The 16,414-nt window shown below is 34.8% G+C and overlaps 1 protein-coding gene across 2 annotated transcripts in view; it reads left to right on the top strand.

Moving 5' to 3' along the window:
- The window catches only part of pappa2 (pappalysin 2), a 240,372-nt gene that overhangs the window by 184,466 nt on the left and 39,492 nt on the right, over window positions 1-16,414 (top strand). For both annotated transcript variants that reach the window (XM_039735653.1, XM_039735652.1), the window contains exon 21: window positions 138-209. In XM_039735653.1, coding sequence (XP_039591587.1) covers window positions 138-209 — 72 coding nt within the window. The remainder of the gene's footprint in view (window positions 1-137; window positions 210-16,414) is intronic.

Raw genomic sequence — 16,414 nt, 5'->3', positions numbered from 1 at the left:
AAGACAAAAATGCATTGCATGCTTATATTTTGAGAATTTGTAACTAACCTTTTGAGACATTACTAATTTAAAAATGTGTAATTTGAAGAAAATTGGTTTCCTTAATTCAGCTTGATTTTATTTCTCATTCTATGCAGAGTATTGTGTGCACAGGAAAAATGAGATGGTATCCAGATCCACATGTAATCCACTGCATCCAGTCATGTGAAGTAAGTCTTAATGTACAGGTACATTCACTGTACTGTATTTTCCAATCCTTTTGTTTAAATTTCTTTAACATTGATTGCATTTACTGTACATAATTTATGAATATGGTTGCTACATTTTTGTGTGGCGTAGTGGTTAAAGGTTTGGACTTCAATCCCTGAGATTGTGGGTTCAAATCCCGCTACTGACACTGTGTGACCTGCCTGTGCTCCAATTGGAAAAGCAAAAAAAATGTAACCAATTGTAACATAAATATTGTAAGTCTCCTTGGATAAAGGCATCTGCTAAAGAAGGTAACGTAACTTAAATAAGTGAAATGTTGCTGTTGCTTGTGGTGATTTTTGGGTTCTACTTCCCTTTAGGAAAATATGATTTTGAACCTAAAGTTTTATTTTGTAGACATCATATACAGTATTAATGCAAAAGATTTATATGTGCTGTGACTGATTCCTAAACTTGGAAAATCTTGAAGACAAGTTTATTTCCAGGCATTTTCTCCATGCTACAGTTTTAGATAAGTGCACTAGTTTATGTAGCTGTTCAAGTTATAAGAGTATGATGAAAGCTTCTTAATACATGAGTGGATATATTTAAAGAGTCATTGGTGTAACGGAATGGGTGTGTTTGGATTCCATTTATTTAAAAAGCATTTTAAGACATACAGTACACAGTTTTGATACCCTGTCTACATCAGCTTTTATGTGCGTCCAACTGACAGTTGATGAATATTCCTAAGAGTTCATACTTTTTTAATCAAATAATCATTCATCATTTATAAACTCCTCAGTGATCAAAATATAGTGCACAAATCATAATGATAGTGTATTCATTTGAAATATTAGTCATATGCAGATGTTAGCAAATGCTACTGAACTGAAGCTTTTTTATGCCAGTAAATGACAGAAATGATGAAGAACAATTTAAAAAAAGATTTTGGATGCATATTTCGCCATTTCAGTTATATTGTACTATCATTCAATGTACTCACTGTCATCAGATGATGATGATCCAGTACAGACAATTCGATATTAGAGCAGCAAATACATCTGATTACATGATGAATTCTCTTGAGCACTACATACAAAATACTTTGAGTCTGAGTGTGAACCGTTTTATGTGTAAAATCTATTTGTATTGTTTCACATTATCTTTGGCAGTGTGGCTAACCTCTCTGCCTCACAACTCAAGCAGACTAAATGCGTATCCAAGCCCAAGCACTGTCTCTTTGGCACACGCTCCTTGTGGCTGCATGGATTTTTCCCCTGGGACTGACGCCCTGTCCAGGGTTGGTTCCAGCATTACACACACAAAGTTCTCAGGATAGGATCAGAATGTTGACTACCTTAAAAATGGATCAATAGGGTTTTAGTGAGTAGAATGGATGGATACATTCATGTCTGTGAATATAAAATCATTTTGTTTCATTATTCACTATAGTTATCTACTTTGCAAGAAAAAAGTATGATAAAAAATAGATTTTTATATTTTTTAAAAACCTGCCTAATGCTAAGGACTTCTTATTAAGCTCGGATCATTGGCAGCTGCAGCAGGCATATTTTAATTATGATCTTATGGCATTTTTGAACATTCTTGCAACTAACTACATTCTTTCATAGTTCAGCTTGTTCACTGATGAGATCATATAAACCGCGGTGGCCAACTCTGATCCTGGAGAGCCACAGTGGCTGCAGGTTTTTGTTCCAATGCAATTGCTTAATTAGAAGTCAGTCATCACCAATAACAGATCTGATTTAATTACATGGCTAGTTAGTGCTTTAACTCTACCATGTCAGTTCATTCTTAAATCATAGATTTTTTTTCCTTTTTAATGATACATGTATCATCCAAGTGATGAGAAGCCTAAAACGGATGAGTCATTTTCAGTTTTTCACATTCCCTTCAGTTTCCTTCTGAGTACTTAATTAAACCAAATAGTAAATGATGAATGCACATGGGTGAAAATGCCCACCCTTTTGTCTAATAAGGAGCAGTTGAAACAATGAATGCAGTTGTTGAACAATAAAATAAGGGTTCAAATTCTTAACAAGTGAGATAACTAAAATGAACCAGAAAAATGTCAAAAAGTCAATAAGTGCTTCACCAGCAATGAATGATTTCTCATGAAGCAATAGGGTTGGAACAAAAACCTGAAGCCAATGCTGCGGTCCCTCCAGGACCGACGTTAACTCGGCACTGATTTAAAGGGTCTGAGTCTTAAATAGCAAATAAATGAAATGAAGTTAATTAGTAGCAAAACCCATCCACTAATTAAGAGAATGGTTAGAATGAAAACCTGTAGCCACTGTGTGAGTAGGCTACCCCTGATATAAACTATAACTAAGTTAGATAACCTGTCAAATATAGGATGACACAGCAGTACAGCAGGAGTTTATGTCGCTGTCAGTGATCACTAAATTTGATATTTATGCAGTTTTGTCATAGCTGGTTATTACATTGAATGTAAGTTTTAAAAGTTCTGAAACATAGCAATGCTGTTTCAGGAGGGTACACATATAATTAGGTAGAGATGTCACTGATTAATTGTAAAAATACCACAGGTGTGTGAAATGATCACATTCTCAAGAAAAACTATTATATGGAACACTGGTACAATTTATTATTTGATATTTTGCCACTGGTACCACCTTTTTACTACAGTATACATATTTTTTTCCTGTCAGACTACAGAACTATGCAGCATAATTGCAGATCTTGCAATGGACTTCATTCTATCATAGTGTTTGTTGAAGAGGGAGTTTACATTTAGTGGTCTGGTATCAATCGTGAAATGACAGTGGGGAAAAAAGAAACAGAGCACCACGAGATACCATAGCGAAGCTTTTGCGTATTATCTCAGATCAGGAATTATGAACCTTTAGCAGCAAGGGTGCAGTGCTAAATTATCAGAACATTATTCTTCTTGGTTGAGTGTATTATACTATTAGATTGACTGGTGAGCTGTCTAGGCTGTGCCTCTCAGCAACCTTGCACTGGAATATTTTGAATGAGTTCAGACAATGAATACATTATTGCATATCCATTGGACATAAGAGCAAACTAGATAAAGAACATATGTTAGTGTAAGGAAATCTCTCTAAAATGTGTATATTTTGCATTTTATTAAGTTAATCGATGCAATCGCAGACTCTGGCTTATTCTTTCTAGCTGTGTGGAGCACTAGGTTGCACTAAGTTTTCATAACAGTTTAAATCGGGCCAGCCCTAACATTTTTTTGAAATGTAGATGCATATTTTATCATACCTACTTAACTTTTATCGACATTTATCTAACTTAATATTTATTGTTTTAGTATCAGAATGTAGTTTAAGTTAATTTGTTTTGGTTTCAACAGATGTTTTTTTTTCATATTTTTGTTCTTGTTTTCTTTTTTTCACATCTTTGTGCCCCTCTTTTTGTTACTTTGCGCCCCCCTAGGAGGGCCTGCCCCACAGGTGGAGAACCACTGCTTTAGCCTTTGCGTGAAACCTAGTTTATGAAAAACAATATTAATGCATTTGTTATGTAATTATACTTAGTTTAGTTCTGCCTCACAGAATTCATCTGTTTTGCAGCCATAACGAACAGTTGTGTAAGTGAAGTCCATTGGCTATGGCAGGCAATCATATTTAATCCACATGCTGAAAACTACTGCTTAATTTATGATATCTCTGCATTCAACACTTTTCCCCATTATTCTCAAATCCATTATTCATGACACGAAAAGAACAATTATATAACTTAATCAAACATATGTCCATGAGTGTGCTCTCGCTAGTTTTGAGAAAATCCAAAAGAGCAGATTGTTAACTTTGATATATTTGTTAGGAATCTGACTATAAAGGTACCAGAACTTGTAGACCTATGGCATGATTATAAATAAATATTATTACAGGATTAGGTCTGTCTGCAGTGTATTTGACCCTTATAGCTGAACTCTCCAGGTGTGTTATATTACCAAGGAAAACATTTTTGGGTATCCCTATGGGAATTCCAGTAGCTTTTCCACAAGGCACAGCACAGCAGTGATTTACACTCCGTGTGATACAAACTTGAAAAAGAAATGAAAAAAGGCGGAAAGCCGATAAATCACATAATCTTCAAACGCTCTTGATTGGACTAAAATCCAGAGCCAGCAATGGAATCTGATAAAAGTCGTAACTACCATGACCTGGTCAGTTTTTTTTTTTAATAACCTACTTTTTAATTCTGCCTGTAGCCTTTCTAATCATTGATATTAAAATAATCTCTCCATTTTTCACACCTGACAACTTTCTGTGTCTCACTTGGCATAGAAACACAGTAGCAATCCTCTTAATTAATCATACATGGGTTGTGATAAAAAAAAAACTAAAAAAGAAAACAATTTTTATGAATTTCCTCTTATGCCTGACTTAAGCCTATAAAACCATTTTTAACTTAAGTATATAAGAATAATTTCCTTTTGCGTTCTTCTCATCTAAAGCTGATGTATGTGAAACAGATGTAGGATACATTCACCTTTCACTATTCCTTCAGTCATACAAATGAATTGTTCACATGACTGGTTCAAATTAGCAAGCACAGAAGGGAAACACGGCTGTCTGAGGTCACAGTTTGAAAAGGCAGGTATGGCAGCTTTATTCTTTATTGGTTCACAAAATATTCTGTTCCTGTTTGTCCATACTTTTAACTCAGGTTTGTTTTAAGGGTATGCAGATATAGTAAGGTGAAAGAATGGGCTATGGCAAGATGGATATTTTGAATAAAAATGAATTGAGTTGTAAAGGTGCCTTTTAATATGCAAAATGATGTAATCTCAGAAGGGTCATGTTAAATATAAATCATATCATAATTGCATTATTTTCTTTTCTATAGTACAATATGGTTTATATTTACAGATAAAACAAGTGCTTTACATTCTTCTTCATAACTTTGCCTGATACAGTACACTGTTCTGTGATTTATAGATTTCTTTTTAATTCTATCCAAAACCCTAACTTACCAATTCTGGCTTACATTGGGATTCTTAAAAGCCAAAGGACAAAAAAAAAGAAAAAGAAACAAAAAGAATTTTTGGTTGTGTTTTTTTTAGACTGTGGAATTTAAATATCACAATGTGATTTAATAGTTTCAAGTAGGTTCATCAGGCATTCTTTTATGCAAAAGTAAATGTTTGACACTATCAATTCAAAGTATTCAATTTATCAGTGTGACATTCTAAGCATAATGTATTAGAAGGTTCAAACCATAGATCTTCTGATCTTAGGTTTGATTTTTGTCACAAAATTCCTTCGTTTATAAATAGAGGGGCTCAGCAGTCCGTCTTTTTAAATTTAGATGCCTTCTGGGCCTTTTGTCCACAGAGTTGCCTTGGTAAGTTTTTCTCTATGACTATAATGAAATCTTCACTTTTAAGACCATAATATTAGTCTTAATAGTCTTGACATGACAAACCCTTATATATTTTTTTTCTGTTACTTTTATCTGCAGGGTTTGTAAATGGTAGAGCTCATACACACAGTAATTGTGTGGTTTAAAATATTTCCTTATTGTCTATGTGTGTTCTTCTTGGAATAGGCAGTGGTTTTCTTCCACATCCCAGTAACTGGAAAATCTAAGTTGGGTCTTCATTTGCGATTATGTGTAAGGGTGCCTTGACTCCCATTCAGGGCTGGTTTCTACTTTGTACCCATGCTTCCTACATAGCCACCATATTTCAGTGAACCTGTATTTGGATTAATGGGGTGCAGAAAATGAATGGATGGTTACAGTTTGAAATGGTTTGTCATTGTTATGCCTACTGCACTTGGAATTGCACAATTTATTACCTTTAGCAATTACATGATTTATTATTAATATTACTGCAAACTGAAATAATAAAAAAAATGTAATTCTCTAAATATTTGATTTATTTTTTAACTTTTTATCAATTATTTTTAATTCACAGCATAATTAATTTACAATGTAATTACTTTATAGTAATATATGTCTGTATTTATTATTAATAATCATAGACCACTTTTTTCAATGAGATAGACTATTATGAGAGTACAGTAATTGCAAATTGCATTATTGCAAAGAATGCAATATTAAAATAATGATGAATTAATTCTTTGCATTTGTAAATGTTTACAATATTCTGTGACTATATCAGAGTACTTCACTCATTAAAGACGTCTGTGAAGTTCCTAATGAAGTTGTGAAGTTCTTGAGACATTTGTGGACAGATTTCACCCCCTTTTATGATTTGACTGTAATATTTTAAGTTATCAGGATGATTAATACCTACTGTGCACTGCTTTCATGGAAAAGAATATATGTGCTGACTATAATATACATCCCTTATACAAAACATTTACATTCAGGATTGTCTATGATCAGCACCAATGTAATGTCAATAGTGAGCTCTAGAAATAGTTCAAAATGTATACAAGAGAAAAATGTATATATTAGCATAAATAGCCATAAAAGTAATTAAAAGCTTCTAAAACATTAGATTAAGCATAAACTAGAATGTTAAGCAAATAAGATAGGTCAAGCAAATGCTTAATTAAAAAATCATTGCATTTTCTAGTAAAAAAGGAAAATTACCAGTATTAAGAGAGGAAGGATAGAATAGGACAAGAATGACGCACAGAAACTACCCAAGGACATGATAAGGAGGAATGACAACACCTGTGTTCAAGGCTAAGAAGCTGAGGAACAATACCACAGACTTAATATATAAAAAATGGCTCTGGTAGGCACGTAAGAAACCAGCTGGATTGGTGAATCAGCAAAAAGACAGCAAAAAGGCTTTTGCTATAAACAAGGTCACAATGATGTAATGCATGAAAGTAAAATTACTATATTCAGGCACTAGCAAATAAATATAGAAGAATATATTAGAAATTAGCTTTAGCGTAGAAATGAAGGCAAATCAAGCATGCCAAGCAAATGATTAAATAAAAACATATACCATATTTCTTTTTAATTAAAGCTTAGCTTCAGACCGCCATTATAACATAGTGTGAAAGGCTTAGAAAAGGAAATGACACCATAAAAGCCCAAAGATGGAAAAAGGAAAACATCTGCCCGCAAAAGACCAATCAGAAATAAGCAAAACAGAAGCTAGAGATGAACAATGGACAGTAAGAAAAGGTGCAGAATGAGCTAATTGAACGAAGTCAAAGTGATAAGAAATGATATATAAGTTTTGGGTTTTAAACTGTTTGGGACTCAGCTCAATTTGGCCGTATTGGGTTAAGTCTGTGTTATTATTTGTGTTGTTTTATTGCAATAAAGCTCTAAAACTCTGTTTGCCCAGTCCTAATAGTCTTCATTTTCAGGTAAAAAGCCTTCTGGTGACAATTTTTCACCATGACAAATGCAGTTTATAATTCTACAGCCTAGAATAATTTAATCAATCCAGATATACTGTACATATGTCAAAAAAAACTGTGAAATGATTACAGGGACTAAAACAAAAGTACAAAACAAGAAAAAGTCTAAAAAGCCTGTCTTCCCACTGGTCACATGACAAACATATTGTATACCAAGTCACAAACCTGTAAAGAATGTGTACCTCTACCAGTCTCAACTGAGGGTCTCATGCTGCTCTGAGGTCTCTAAGTCATTGCTAACGTTTTATTTACTGTTAAGTCCCAATTACTTCCATTCATCTTATTGAAAAGTTTAAAATACTTTCATGAAGTGTAAAACTCTTTGTTTTGCCACTTCTTATTTTGGAAAATTCAGTGTACTCACTCTGACCTTTTCCTCATTTAGACAATATTGGAATTTAAACATACAGTGCATGAAGCACTCTCTTGTTCTAACAAAGCATTGGAACCATTTTCTAAGCATTCAGAAGTAGTCGGTCAAATTCATTTTTCATGGTTTATACACAGTGGTAAAGTAAACAAAGAGGCAAACAAAAACATGCTGCGTTGTTAACAGCAATAAAGTATGATTTCGCAGAATACACCAAACAAAACAGTCTTGTAATCATTGCCAGAATGCAAAGACAATCATAAGTTTTAAAAGGAGATAAAACTTCAGGAATGGCTCGGCATCGAGGTGCCCATCGGCCTCCCTGTTTGTATGGCAGTTTTGAACTGATGGCATTATTGGTTTAAGATACCTTATTCCCTTCTACCTATTATGTATACTGTATATACTCATAATAAAATCATAAACTTTGTTCTGTTTTATCAAGCGGAAAAGTTATATTTTAAATATTTAACATCTCATTTTTAAAACTGCAATATAATGATGTACTGTAAATGTGAAGTCAGTTATGCTTTGCATAACCTATAAATGATTTGCAGTATCAATATTCAGTTTTAATGTGAATTTGAAACTTATAATACCTTTTGCTTTTGAAAAATATTGAGTTGAATTTTAAAACTGAAAGTTGAGATAACCACATCTGCACATATTCCACCAATATGATTTTAATAATTAATAAATTCCTTGCATAGCTTACAGTTCTAATGTAAATACATCACCACCGAAGCATCAATGCTTTCAGAACCTCTATGTTTAAATTATGAATGTGAATATGCATACTTTTGTTTTTACATAGCGCCATAATTCTATTTTTCATTTATTTTCAAAATGATTTCTGTAGTTTCCATTCTCCATCATTTATATATAATTATTTATCATCTGAGGAAATAGAAAAAAAATGCTCTTAGGACCCGAATATGTATTTTTGCATATATTACCAGAAATACCAGGTATTTTTCATTAATTCATAATAAGATTGGTGTGCCATACTGATCCACATTACATATATTGCATGTAAATTGCTTATTAGGGTCTAATCCTTGAATTTGCACAGCAACAAGGGTTTGCAAGTCAATAAGACATGTATAATTATTTTAATATTGATAACAATAATATATTCATGATCATATTTTTTACTAACTGAGGAGTGACATCAAATGCCTGACCTCTATCTCCTCTATTTCCTAAAATGGAAACTTTTGGCTTAATGAACAAAATGCATAGCCTTAAATGTTGATAATTGGAAGGCTTACTTATTTTGGGCTTAAAGAGTAAAGATTGGCCTGTGCTACTTAAGGCACATTTCTGCTTATATAATTCCCAATTTTTTAAAAGAATAATATTTTCAATGAGGTTCAAGGCAAAAATGTTATGCATGTAAAGTTTTTCCCTGTTTTTCATTTCATTTGGCACTCTTGTAGCAACCTTGCTGATCCAGAATCAGATCAAAGGGGATGGGAGAATGGGGGGTGTTGTACATCCAAAAGGCTGCTTAGTCACCATCTTACAGGAGAGCTAGTTCTACATTTCCTCAGCTCATGTACCTTGCCAACATATTTGCCTCTGGCTGTTTCAAAGCCCTGAGACCCTCAAAACCCTTCTTCCCATCAGTCCAGTACTTTAGCCAACCTCATTTTTGAATCTACCTTGCATGGCCCAGGGATGGCTTTAATCCCTACATATTGGTTGTTTCCAGGGCAAGGTGCTCTCTGTGTAAGTCCCAGTACAATCTTAATTGCACTCCCCTTGGTGGCTCCTGAGTCCCAATTTACTCCAATTAAACAGGTAACTTGTTCTCCATAATAGAAAACAGTGGGTCCACTTGTCCCATGTAGAAACCCTTGTGTGTTACGATTTAGAAACCTCACCCAACAGCTGAGTCAAGCAGCCAAGGGCTATATTGCTGTTGAAAGAATAGGCCAGGGTTTTATACACAGATAATCGGAAGAACATAACTGTGGGATTTTTGTAAAATGTATACATGTAAAGGAAAACTATTGTATGAACTGCAGAAAAGAATATAGGAATTCTGCATGGTGAGTGAACCTTGAATTTTTGAGTTACCTTGAAATACAATTAATAGTGATTATGGCTTTTAGAAGGATTCCTTGTGTCAGCTGCACTGACTTATCTTGAACAACAACATGCATGCTATCCTGCTATAAATGAAATAAAATATTATGTAAGCAGTTAATTTTCATTATACCATGAGTAAGTGCCATTTCTGTGCAGTATGAACCAACGAATGGGTATTTCATGTTAGGCAATGGTGAAGGAGGGCTTTGCATATCATTAGGGGGGACAAATTCAGCTTCAGCATAACTTGCATGACCATTAGGTAGGAATAGCCATTTTCCAATCATAACAATGATCCTGAAATACTTACTTGCATGTGTTTCATGGACCAAAATTATTTTAACAAGTCTAACAGACAAATTAGCGACACTGAAGAGCAGAGCAGAAGAGGGGTAGACATAACAGAGACAGTAAACTTTCTGTTCTAAGCTTTTCTAAATACCCATTTTTTTCCCCCGACTATTCATGTGAGTGGCTTATGTGCTTACTTTTCTTTAAACAGTAAAAATACAACCATTATTTTCTATTATGTTCTCACAGAGATTCTAAGAGGTGGTGCTACTGGGAAAGATAAACCAGAAACTCAGACTAAAGACTTAAAAAAAACAGACAAAAGATCCTAGGACTAAAGTCTTTTTGGAAGTGTCTTTCTACTTCATCTAACGGTATGGAAAATGGTAAATGTTAGGACAAAGCAGATAAGCAATCAGGAAGGGCAAAGACTGTGTATACCAAAAAAGAGTGGAAGAATTGGGAGCCAAAATGAGAAACCAAATGTCGTAATCAAGAATCTAGCCAAAGTTCTGATCAGTAGCTGTTAATTCTTCACTTTAGCTCACCCTAAATACCAATGACTTTATGTTTTGGAGAGAATCCAATACATGGATAAAATACTTATCACAGCATCATGTTAACCAATGACAAAACTTGTCATGGTGACGTCCAATCTTGTGACTAACAGTGGACATTGTTCATATAATCAACATGAACATATAAAAAAAAACACAAGACAATGGCAGGAATAAATACATAAAAAGTTTATTATGTGCAACTGCTATTCTTCTAATTTAATTTTCATGTGACTCAAGTCAAGGTCAACTCAAGAATGGTATGGGTTATGTAGCCCTGAATATATCTAGCAGTGAAAGTGTAACAGGGACTGGACCCATGGCAAGCCATCATTGAGTTAGCTTTTTCCTGTTTCCAATGTGAATTTACTTCTGAGTTGCACAAAGTCCATAATAATGCATGTAACACCCTCTGGTCCCAAGTAGTTTACATTGGCTTGTAGGCCCTTTAATCATAATCTTCATTCTTTCAACATGGCTCTTCTGTACTCATTACTTTATCTTCTGTCTTTTTGGTGCTCTTTTGCACTCAGGCTCTCTAAAGATGAACCAAGTACCTGAGAGCTAGTAAAGTGTATCATCCTTTCTTTAGATTTAAATAACATTTGTAATGACAGCAGCTTTCTTTAAAGACTGGCCCATCTCTTCCACTGAAATGACCTAAAACCAATATACAAGTTATTTTGTTACTTAATTGCCAAGCAGTTTAGAAAACTCACATGGGGGGATTTCCCAGAATCTTTGCTTGGATCCTGAATTTCAGCTAATCAAAATGAAAACACATGGAGAACTTCTAAGGTCAACATCTTCAAAAACACATTGCTTTATCTATATCTAATACAGCATTCTTTGTACCACTTAGCACCTAGTAGCGCATTATAGTGATTTGTTAGATGCTTAAAAAAGATGAAACCTGATAAGAACTGGAATCGGTTGAAGAACACATAAGCTCTGATACAAATTTTTCTGTTACCAAAACATTCCTCCTACCTGCCAGCCATCCATTAGTCTTTTGTTCTTGCCTGTTGCTAAGAAAAACAGTTTCTTGCCACTGGAGACTTAGTGACAACATAATAAATTACAATTCACCATATGTCTTGTGAATGTTGCTTACAAGATCCTATCCAGATGCTTTCTGACAGTAAGGGTTGATAAAAGGATATTGAGTGATGTAAGATCTACTTTTTTTTAGGATTTTATGCACTTCATTTCACAATGGTCCAGGTAACAGTGGTTGAGTAGCAACCCAATCTTAGTTTTTTGTCTACTTATATATGAACTTTAGCACCACTTGCTATCAATGATTATTTTACTTAACATAGCAGACAGAAGAATATCTTTGACTTTATAACAACTATGAAGAAACATAATATTACAGTATGATATTACTGTGACACCAAAGGTATACCTCCTGAAATGTCTTTGTAATATGGTAGCACTGTGTAGTACTTGTCAGTGCTGACTCAACAGGTTCTTGTTCTTTTAGGTAGTTCATTATCCTTAGAGGAGTGGAGATCATGGAACTCTATGTGTGGCAGGCTTGCTGTTTTATAGTTTCCCCTGTGGCTGGCACTAAAGCTGGTCATTTGAGTGACAGAATGCAGGTGATGCTCCTTCCAACTCCAAATCAGCTAAACTTGTTTTCAGCTGATGCAGGACTCAGTCCTGTAACACAGTCCTTCCTTCGACAGACCAGCTGTCCCCAATGACCACATCTAACTCATTGCAATGACGCACAAATTCTTTAAAACCATGGGGTGGTTTTCCTTTCTGCTATGGTTGATGAATGCACAGCAGTAGGGATGTTGAGCTTTGTGCTGTCAGGTGAGGTAGCAGAGATGACAAGTGCTATGCTGGCTTGCAGTGCAGCAGAGGTGTTTAACGCTGCATTTCTGTGCAGTTATCTGTCCTTTATAAATGGTCAGGTGAACCTTCCCTGTTTGAAGTTGCAGAGGTTATCTTCTGGCTATCTTCCTTCCTAAATGTGCACTACAGGCAGTACACCAGGTCCCAGATCTCAGCTTCAACAACTTGAAGTATATTTTTGAATATCCTTAGATTTTTGTCTCATTACGTTGCTGTTTTAAATAGCTCACAAAACTTAGAAGGACGGCTTGCTTCGCAACAACAGAATGGAGACTGTGCGCCTGTGGCAGGCTTACCCTTTTCATAAAGTTCCCTGAAGCCAACATATAATGTAGCTGACGCAGCACTGACATCATATAGTGTACATTGTCACAATCTGTGTTCTTTTGTTGCACATACTGCATAAAGTTGATTTAGTCTTTTTCAAAAGCATATTTCATTCCATAGTTGTAGGAACAATTGTAGAGTCTTTAACTAGTTCTTAAAGGCATACGAAAAACTGACAAAATGTTTTGGGAGGAAGTCGAATTAATTTCTGTCTTTTTTGGACCCAATAAAATCCGAAGGTGTCATCTCCGGGTCATGGAGAGGAGAAGTCAAAAAGAAGAAAGGTCTGTTCTATTAGAGAAACAATCACTTATAAAGGTTATAAAGGTTTTCATGTCAGTCATGTTGTATTCTTAAATCTATGGTGTGTCGATCTGATGTATGAGATTGTAGCTTAGCTCACTGAATGTTTTAGCACCTTAAATGAGCCCCACCACTTCTAACATTCTTTTAGTAAAGATGCTTAGAGATCCTACCAGATCTGAAGAGACCAAAGAGGTCTAACTGCCTAGCAATTGTTGCTAGGGGGTTAACTGTTTATTAATGAAAATGCTTTCTTTGGAGTGTTTGTCACATTTCATTAAACTTTTCTTTAAGCGTATCCTCCTTGTTGTTCTGGTCCAGGCTTTGAAGTTTGATTGACATTTTCAAGGTGGTCTATAAGGTGGACAGACAGCTTAGTGACTGTTGCTATGGGGGCTAATTGCACTTGTTGTTTTGTGGAAATATTGTGGCTTCATTTCGACACATGGTGTTTTCACTGATAAAAAGAAACTATTGTTTTGCAAAGAAATATTTCTGTTCATAGGTATTTGTATTTATACAAGGAAAAGGCATACCATAGCAATTGTTGCTAGGGGTTAATTGTGTTTCTAAAAAATATTTTGTTTTGCACATTACTTACATAATAGAGGTTTTTAATGTGATTTGCTTCAAATCAAAATGGGTTCCTGAAGCTACTTTAATCAACAATGAATTCAAATAATTCTGCATGTATGTAAGGCCGTACAAAATAACAAACTATGTGTTAGTTTCATTGTAATAGGAGAAAGGGTTAAAGTTACTTAAAGCTTTATTCTAAATCCTTATTCTAAACAAAATCATATGTTGAAGCAAACATTGCAGAATACAGACCTTGGAATAGATTTCAAAATATAGTTTTTTTTTCAATTTCAAAGAAATTTTCCTTGAAATTTCAGAATCCACAATAGTTTTGAGCATAGGCTCTTCGCATTTTTTCCAGAGTTTTGCATTTCTCTTACCTCCAGTTCCAGGTAGTTTCTTACTCAGAGACCTAAGTCGTACATTTCATTAAATGTGTTGTAGTATATTAAGTTAGAAGCACTCAGATGCAACTACTGTGGCTGTGCTTTTAGTGTTCAATAACAGTAACCTGATTTAGCAAGGACTTCACGTAAAAGGTAAAAGGAACTGCTGATTCCCACAATCAAAGATAGCAGAATCTGTCTAGGCATATTTTATTTTAATATTGTATAAACGAAGAGAAATGTTATCAATGGCTCCAATACTGTTTTAACTCCTGTTAAACAGACTGGCATGTCCACCCATATATGTTCTGAAATGTGCTTTTTTCTTTTCTAGACGTAGGGTGCCCAATAATTTATTCTGACGTGAAAATGGTTCTCCACCTCACCCAACACAAGTTGCACACTTTATGGCACAATGACAAAACCAGATCTGAAGCCAATACATTAAAAAACAAAATACAACAATACACCTCAAGTGAAATAAAAACTGTTTTTATTATCTGGGTTACCCGGTGTTCACCTGGTGAGAAAGTGGGAAGGCGGAAAGATAGAAAGAAATTACATATTTCTAAACTTTCTTCACCTTAAACTTGTTGCATTTAATACATTACTATTGTTAGTACAGGATATCTTTTTTTGTGTATAGTTTTCTTGGTTTTTCCTTCTGGTGCAAAGAACCCCAAACTGAAGTAAGTAACTCAAAAAACAATATGGCCCCACCTAGGACACCTTGGGACCATGATTAAAATAGCGAAGAAAATCCTTGATTAAAGAAAAAGTTAAATGTAATGGATGTGAATTGAACTTAAATTTTGGTTGAAGGGAAGTATTCTAATGATTACACCACTATCACAGCTTGCATGATGCTATTTCTCTGAAGTATTTCTTACCACTCACTCTGGCCCTGAGTTGCTCCCCAACTCCCCATTGCCTGGGGTGGAGATACAGCAAACAGCTATATTGTATATCAAAATCCTGACTTACGATGAGAAGTTTCTGTGTGTCAAATTTCAATTCAGTAATTTAAAAATAAAAGTGTTCAATACAGTAAAAGCAAGAAAACTGAGATTGCGCTTTACACATGCAGTATGGTTATAAAGTCACCAGAGAATACTAAACCAAACAGAATAATTCAAATGATGTGTTCAAAAAGAGGAAATTAATTTAAATAGCATACTTATTATACATTTAATTTTACTATACATATAGTGGTCAATTTACTAAGCCAACCCTACTACTACGTTGGAGCTCCTTGTTCTCCAGAGTAGCTTGAATTAATCAAAGCTAGATTACACAATGTGCTGGAAACATTTTTTGGTTCAGGCCGATCTTTCAGCCATACATCCTTGTTATGAACCTCCCAAAGGTGAGATCTAGCTACAGTTTAGACAACTGGTATAAACTAAATTCAATGTGAAGTTTATGGAACCAGCCAGAGGGTATGTATTTTGTGCTGGAAGTAGCCATTTAAAAAATAGTTGCTTGTGGCCATAAAAGAATTCACAGTTAGGTACCCTTTGGAATTAAGTAGATCATGGTATTAAGAACCCCAGTGTATGCTAAGAAAACATTTCCTAAACCACTGTAATACCTCCACCAACCTTTATTGTTGACCTAACAAATGGTGAATCTATAAACACAAGCTTTTAATGGCACATTCTGACCTTATAATCTGCATATCACAGCAGATGTTTAGATTCATCAGACATTTTTCTCATCTTCAGTTGTCCAGTTTTCATGATCATATGCCCGCTGAAGTTTCTTTGTGATGCCCAGGATGCCTGCAGTTAGCATACTTCCTTAAACCTGGGACATCGATAGTCATTGACCGAGATGGAATGCAAAATGTTAAGCCATGCCAATTCTGCCTCTTCCAATCGCATTCATGCCAGTGATTACACCTATGCTCCATTCTCCTCTCTCAAACCTACTCAGACCTTTTTGTACTCTGTGTGGGTGCAGGTGCATTAAACGATCCACAGAACCCCAATGAGGGATGGCTGAGCAGATCATACTTCTGCACATAAATGCCTAATCAAATTATTCCCCCATTATGTCTCTACAGCTACTCAC

Source organism: Polypterus senegalus, chromosome 14 (genome assembly GCF_016835505.1).
Source record: "Polypterus senegalus isolate Bchr_013 chromosome 14, ASM1683550v1, whole genome shotgun sequence".
In the NCBI taxonomy this organism is placed as follows: domain Eukaryota; kingdom Metazoa; phylum Chordata; class Cladistia; order Polypteriformes; family Polypteridae; genus Polypterus; species Polypterus senegalus.
The sequence above is the reverse complement of the archived record's forward strand: the minus strand, read 5'-3'. Positions and strand labels throughout refer to the sequence as shown.